The following is a 6,821-nucleotide window of genomic DNA, read 5'->3' as shown; positions in this document are numbered from 1 at the left end:
GTGATTATATATCGATCTTTTATGCCCATGTTAGCTACTTGAACCCTATAAAAGAGCAGAAAGATACATAGAGAAGTTGACAGTATTGTGCTATGACCTTCCAGAGGTATAATTCATAGATTCGAGATGAAGAGTAGAAAGAAAGATAGTCCAGAAAAATATTAAGTGTTGTGGATGTATGTTAAGAATCATAAAACTTCAATATTCAACTGTTTAAAATTATATTTTTCCCTCGTCCACGGTAGGAGACCTATCAAGCTCTCCCACCCTAGCACGAGTCTCTATTGTGCTCCTTTGACCTGTTGCTACTTGGGCGCGTTCAAGACTTGTTCAAACCACTTCTCATATGTTTTTTTAATAAATTAGTTAAAGCGTGGTCAAAGTTTAAGCATTAAATCGACCAGTTTCCAAAAACGAGTTATCGGTTTTGGCCAGTTCTGATCGGTTCACACTTATTTGACAACATGTTCTTCAACATTCCTCCTTAGTATGAAAGAGGATAGCTTTCCGTTCTCAAGATTGCCACTAGATTCAGTTTCCTAAGTATTTGTATACCTACTTGCTAGGGTTGTGCTCAATGTGACTTGCTCTAATAAAAAATTGCTGATTAAAAAAATTTCTTTTAGACATAACCATGAAATAAGGAAAAGGGAAATGTTAACTAGTTCCCCGATGACACTCGTTAACAAGACCCTAAGAAAAATAAAAGAAAGTGGTAATAATTGTTTTCACATTCTTCAATGTATATGCAACAACAAACCATAAAACATATATTCTCAATCGAAGATATATTGTCATCTTTACCAATTGAAACTTTATGATATAAACCCATCTATCCATCCCATCTTCAAAACTTACAAAAATAATATACAACCTCAACCATATACTTTCAAATCCCTATGCTATCTAAGAACTCAAATGGTTCTATGCAGGGTATACACCTATACTAGAATAATCCAATTCCTTCTTTCTTTATACACTACAATACTTCACTACTCCCCAAAGTAAAAACATATATTTCAAGAACTCAAGAGAGAAACACAATCATTGCTATGGATCCAGATTCCCTGCAGTAAGAGAAGCGCACATTTACATGTTGGAAATGATATCGACTATTGATTTGAGATCAGACAGTTCAGATTATAATCTCTCCGTCATTGATTTAGATCGAACAGTCAAGATTAAAAATTGCGAGACGCAATCATCGCAGAGACTCCGTTTCCCCAATTGTATCATCTATTTCCCTTCAATGTCTTATTTATGCCACAAAATCCGGCAACAATTGTGCGGCAAACCTCTTTGGATTCTGCATGTTGATACTCTCAAATGCAGCTGAAGAGTCACCAAACTCATTAGTTTCACTAATGTCCAATCTTCTTCCTAGTTGAATGTTTTGGTTTGGCATAAAACTTTGATGTGTTCCTGATAATGTGTCACAATGAGGCAAACCAAGAGTGAGTGAAACACCATTATTATTACCTGAAAACCTTGGTGCAAATTGTTCCGCATCAAATCTTCCGATTTCCTCCATTGGATATTGACCGAAACCAGCAATGAAATTAGTTTGGTTTCCCATGAAACAATAACCATCTCTACTTTGTCTATCATCACCAAATTTCATTGAAATTTGTTCATTATTAGCTGTTGTTTCATTGGACTTCACATGATTTGGTGATTGAAGAATTTCGTGGTTCCTTGTTCGCTTCGGACTTGCTTGTGTTATTCCATCAAGTTCTGTGAAGCTGAATCCTGAATTGTTTCTAACATTCACACCAATAGGTGAAGTTGATGGTGTTGAAACTGAAACCATAGGAATGTCTTGTTTGGAATTGAAACTTTTGGATTCTGTTTCCGAGGTTGGAACTCTTTCTTGTGGAGTTGGTGTTTTCATCGAAGGATCTTCATCGGTATTTTTGCTTGATTTGTTGTCCTCGGAACCATTCAGCTCTTGATCCTTCATCTCTTCCATGTACATTTCTTCCACCATTGGTTTCCAAAGACGAACTCGAGCATTTATGAACCAATTTGAAACCTGTACATATTGTTAGCATGGTCAATAAGCGTGTTGAAAATAGCGAGTCAGAGAATGTGATGCTCGCACTCGTTATTAAAGGAAAAACGACGCTTAATGAAGAAGTAAGGAGGTTACCTGGCTCCTAGTAAGTCCTGTTTGCTTTGCAAGCATGTGTTTGTCTGAATCCTTGGGATAACTGAAATCAAACTCATATTGTTTCAGCACAAAACCAATAAAAGACCTGAATATATTGACTTCAATGATCTCTTTTTTGCATCGAGATAAACATAAAATCTTGAAAACTGTGTACTAAATTTTAAAAAATTACTATATAAATTGAATCGTAGGACTAAAATGACCGACTCTTACAATTTCAGAAACTAAAATGTTAATTTACGTTTAACCTTTTCTAATAGTGTCATAAAAAGTATAGCGAGTACTTACGGATGGAGAAAATGTTCGAAAAGCCAAGCACGAAGAACAGAAACAGATCTTTCGGGCAATCCTCTTTGAGGTCTCCAAGCATTATGATGAATCATTCCCAATTGTTGAATAGCTCTTTGTTGTCTTAAATGATGATCAACATATTTGAGCCTGGACCCTTCAATTTTGCCACCAAAGCTATCATCTTCTCCTAAGCTTTTATTTGCAGCTCTAATTTGGCCGGTAATTGCATCTTTTAAACATCGAAATTGCTTGGAGATTGTTTGTAGTGCTAGGGCAGTGTAGGTTCTTGCTGAACCAATTCCTGCAACTTGTTCAAATGAGGAAATCACCATCTGCATTTGGTTGTGATATTGTCTGTATCTTTGTTCCACCTTCAAACCAAAACAATCCAAAAAAAAACCACATTAATTATTTAATTAGAAACCAATAGGTAATTAATGCTACTACATAAAATATTTAAATATGCTACCTCTTTTTTCATTTTTAGTATTAAATTTAATATTGTTTACACTAACAATTAATTGTTTATTGATCCTTTTGTACCATATTAACGGAGTCTTTGCTCATTTCATACATATTAAGAAAAATTATATAAGTGAAAGAGAGAAAAATAGTTTTGAGTTATGAGTTGTGATTCATTCTAGGATTGGTAATTGTTCATGGATTTAGTAAAGGTTAATTCATGGTTTGATTCGACGGTGGCAAAAATTGTTTTAATTAAAAAAAAAATTACATGTAAAATAATTCATATTTAAATACTTTCACTTAAAAAATAAATAAATTGAGTTAAAAACTGCATTTGAAGTCGAATGCTATAAATCCTTTTTCACATGAAAATCATTCTAAAAAAAATTCAATTCTGGTTAGAAACCTCAATCATAAAATTAATTTCAAATTTTCAAAATCACTTTTAACTCTCTCACACTAAAACTTGTTAATTAGACTAGTTTATGCTATTAATTACCACTTACCAACAGTCTCAATTACTTGAAAGAACAAATTTGATAGAAACTAAATTTGGTGAACAGAGTTTGTCAAAAAAACAATATTAGATAAACAGAGTAACTTAAATTAACTCAAAAATTAACCATAAATAAATTGAATTAACTCAAAAGTTACCTCATCAAGCATGTTAATTAACTTAGCTTTCTTCATCTGAATTTCTTGTCTCTCTGTAGTTGATAACTCAGTGCTACGTTTTCCATTTCCATCACCACCAACAGAACCACCTTCTCCACTAACCGCAGTTGAAGATTCTCCAACAACCTTATTTTTCTCAAAACTCTTCTTAACATTTTCAACCTTAATCCCACCATTAACATTAACAACTTCATCAAGTAACTCTTGTGTAGCTTTCAAATACTTAGAACTCAATAACACACTCTGTATCCCCGAAACACCGTTCGAAGCAGAGGAACCCGACCCACCAACGGGAACACGCGTGTCCTCGCCCGACCCTTGAGCATGTAAGCTTAATGACAGTCCCTGAGTAGCGCGTGTGGCTTCACGCGCCGCTGAATTAGGGTCGGCGGGGTTCCACATGTTGTACTGCATGCGCGGTGGGAAGCCATGCAAAGCGGAAACGTCATGATGGGCATGTACTGATTGTTGTTCTGCCGAGAGCGGGACCCCGACAAACTGTGGTGGCGCGTGAGATAGACTCTGTTGTTGTTGGTGGTGGAGGGAAGTGTTGCCGGGGTGATTGGCGGCTGAATTGAGAAAAACAAGGTTACCGGCGTGTGGCGGCGGTTGCGGCGCGTCGGAGTAATTGATGTAACCTGATGGGTTCATGAAAATGAGTGTTTGAAGGCCGTCAGAACCACCTTGGATTTCTGAATTATTATGAAAATATGTTGCCATCAAATTTTTTTTGTTACTTCACTCTCTGAAAAAAAAAATAGCATTAGTCATTAGCAAAAAAAATATATATATAAACATAGCACAAGTTATTGTTAATGTTTGATTGAATTTCAAATTCACAATTTGACATCTTAGATAACATAAAAAAAAATAAAAAAAATAAATAACATCATAAAATAAAACATATCTAAATTAATTAATCAACATAGTTGTTGTACTTGTACCTTTTAGCTTTGTGAATCTGGTTGGTGTGTTATTTGTGGATCAATCTTCAATCAAAATCTCAATAATTGAAGCTAATTTACAAACTAGATCAAGATCAAATTGTTTTCTTAACAAAATTTTTTTATTAATTTGAATTTTCCAAATTAAGGTATAGATGAAATAAGTTACTTCTTTGTGCAAATTCTTTTAATCACATAGTGGATTATATAAGGACTTAAAAAGGAAAGGAATGATGAGATACACATGGAAGCTTTTTACAAAGATAGTGGATTTTTTTTTCTTTTAGTACAGAAAAAGGAAGAGAAGAGAAGTACAAAGAGATTGAAAGAAAGAGTAAGAAGAAATTTCTTTTTCTATGTTAGTGAATTTTTCATGAAATTAATGAATTATACATATATTGTAGATAACTAGATATAGTACCTGCAGATTGTGATGTAAATTGAAGTGTTGTACACGTGCTTTCTTTATCTCATCTCTGCACAGAATTTTCAATAACAATGACACAAAACCTATGAGAAATAGAAATATTTTGTTTTTGGACAGAGACACAGACACACATGCACATAAACTTTCACCTACCAAAACAATATATGTTTTACAGTTATAGCTAAATTACATCAAGAGAAGTAAACATCACTATAAGATACATATACATCAAATTAAATTAACTTAATTAAACCAACCTCTTATATATATATATGATCTATGTTTGGAATTCTATCACTCTCTTCCTTCCACTTGCAACTGAAAGTTGAATAAAAAGAGTTAAAAAAAGTTGATGACTATCTTTCTTCATCTCATATTATCCAATCATTTATGGACAAAAAATTAAACTTTTTCATAATTGAAATTCTGGGTATGTGTTGAAATTTTGCGAAAGTGAACACATTCATGTACATGTTATTATCTTCTTCTTATCTTTCTATAGCCTTTTTTGGGGAGAAGTACCTGTGAATAGATCAAAACATGAGATAGATTGATAGAAAGATAGATAGATAAAACTTCTTTTGATTTGATTTGACTCTCTTTTCAAATCATTTGATGCAACCAAGCAACCCCCTTATGATCAACAAGACACTATTTTTTTGGGGGGGAGAGGGAGAAGAAAAAAAGAAAGAGAAAGAGAAAGAGAGAGAAAGATATGAAGAAAAAACTAGCCTATGCTAAGAAATATATATTATACATATTTATATTTATATTTATATATGTAAAATATGAAAATGTAACCCGTTTGAGATTGGTCTAGTGGTTGGTTTGAAATCTTAGAGCATGCCTTTTTCAAGGTCCGAGGTTCTTTCCTCTGATGTCAATTTTGATGGTCAAATTTATAAATGGAACCTCCGTAAATGAACGATAGGATTAGTTCCTTCGAATTAGTCTGAATTTGGATTGTATATCGAGTTTTAAAATAAAAATAAAATGTAATTGAGGTGTGTAAGAAGTCACAAGCAGCTGAAAAACGAGGAAACGTCTTCTTCTACAAAGTTTAATAATTAATTATTTAATTGTTTGTTTAATATTAAAGAAAAGAAAAAAAAGATGATGATGATGAACAATGAGAGGGTGGAGGAATCCTATTGCTCATTACACATTAAATATCTTGTTGTCGTTTTCATAATTTCCAAATTTAATTAATTTCAATTTATTTGTGTATTTTTTGTGGTTGGATGCCCGAGTTTGAAGATAAAGCAATTAAATTGCCAAGGAAAACAGAACCAACTACCATAACACCAACTTTAATGCTTTCAAAAATATATTTGTCCAAACTATTTTTCTAGAAATACTTTACATGTATATATGTCTTCAATTTAATTTACCTTATTATTACTATCAATTTGTAAATTTATAGCATATTGTAAAAAGACTAACAGCTAAAAAGAAAAGGGAAGGACTAGAAAAGCAATGGGTCCCATTCAAGTGCATGTATGATGGGTATGTGAATTATGACCCCTCAAAATAAGTGGTCCCATTTTGCTTTTATGCATCATACATATATAATAATAAAATTGAATTAATTTGCTCAAAAATATCAAATTGTAATTTTTATGCTTAAATATATTTTTCGTCCCTGCAAATATAAGTCATTTGAATTTTCGTTCCTGAAGTTACTAATCCTTCCAATATGTTCCTGCAAATATTAACCATTTGACTTTTGGTCCTAATTACATCTGATTAGTAACTTCAGAGACGAAAATTCAAATGACCTATATTTGCATGGATGAAAGACCTATTTAAGCAAATCACCTCGCCCAATCATCACTTGTCACATGGGCAC

General features: G+C 33.0%; 1 protein-coding gene across 2 annotated transcripts; it reads right to left on the bottom strand.

The window, feature by feature from the left end:
* Window positions 1-743: 743 nt before the first annotated feature.
* Window positions 744-5,680, bottom strand: LOC25483741 (BEL1-like homeodomain protein 1). Of its 2 annotated transcripts, XM_039827169.1 has the most exons (7): window positions 5,495-5,680; window positions 5,230-5,290; window positions 4,967-5,021; window positions 3,581-4,344; window positions 2,459-2,832; window positions 2,150-2,210; window positions 744-2,032 (listed from the first exon to the last, which is right to left on the bottom strand). In XM_039827169.1, exons 4-7 carry the CDS (start codon window positions 4,319-4,321, stop codon window positions 1,259-1,261), a joined length of 1,950 nt encoding a protein of 649 aa, XP_039683103.1. In that variant the 5' UTR covers window positions 4,322-4,344; window positions 4,967-5,021; window positions 5,230-5,290; window positions 5,495-5,680; the 3' UTR covers window positions 744-1,258. The 2 variants fall into 2 exon arrangements, with proteins under 2 accessions (XP_039683103.1, XP_024633357.1); XM_024777589.2 differs by lacking the exon at window positions 5,230-5,290 and having other exon boundaries at window positions 3,581-4,346.
* Window positions 5,681-6,821: the final 1,141 nt, after the last annotated feature.

The sequence above is a fragment of the Medicago truncatula genome, chromosome 1 (genome assembly GCF_003473485.1).
Source record: "Medicago truncatula cultivar Jemalong A17 chromosome 1, MtrunA17r5.0-ANR, whole genome shotgun sequence".
NCBI classification, from domain to species: domain Eukaryota; kingdom Viridiplantae; phylum Streptophyta; class Magnoliopsida; order Fabales; family Fabaceae; genus Medicago; species Medicago truncatula.
The sequence above is the reverse complement of the archived record's forward strand: the minus strand, read 5'-3'. Positions and strand labels throughout refer to the sequence as shown.

Bases quoted from the DNA above. Each gene is read 5' to 3' on its own strand.
- LOC25483741 (XM_039827169.1), bottom strand. From the start codon at position 4,321: ATGGCAACATATTTTCATAATAATTCAGAAATCCAAGGTGGTTCTGAC. The intron at 2,211-2,458 runs GTAAGTACTCGC...GTTTGATTTCAG, and splicing joins TTCGAACATTTTCTCCATCC to TTATCCCAAGGATTCAGACA. The intron at 2,033-2,149 runs GTAACCTCCTTA...CAATATGTACAG, and splicing joins CAGGACTTACTAGGAGCCAG to GTTTCAAATTGGTTCATAAA.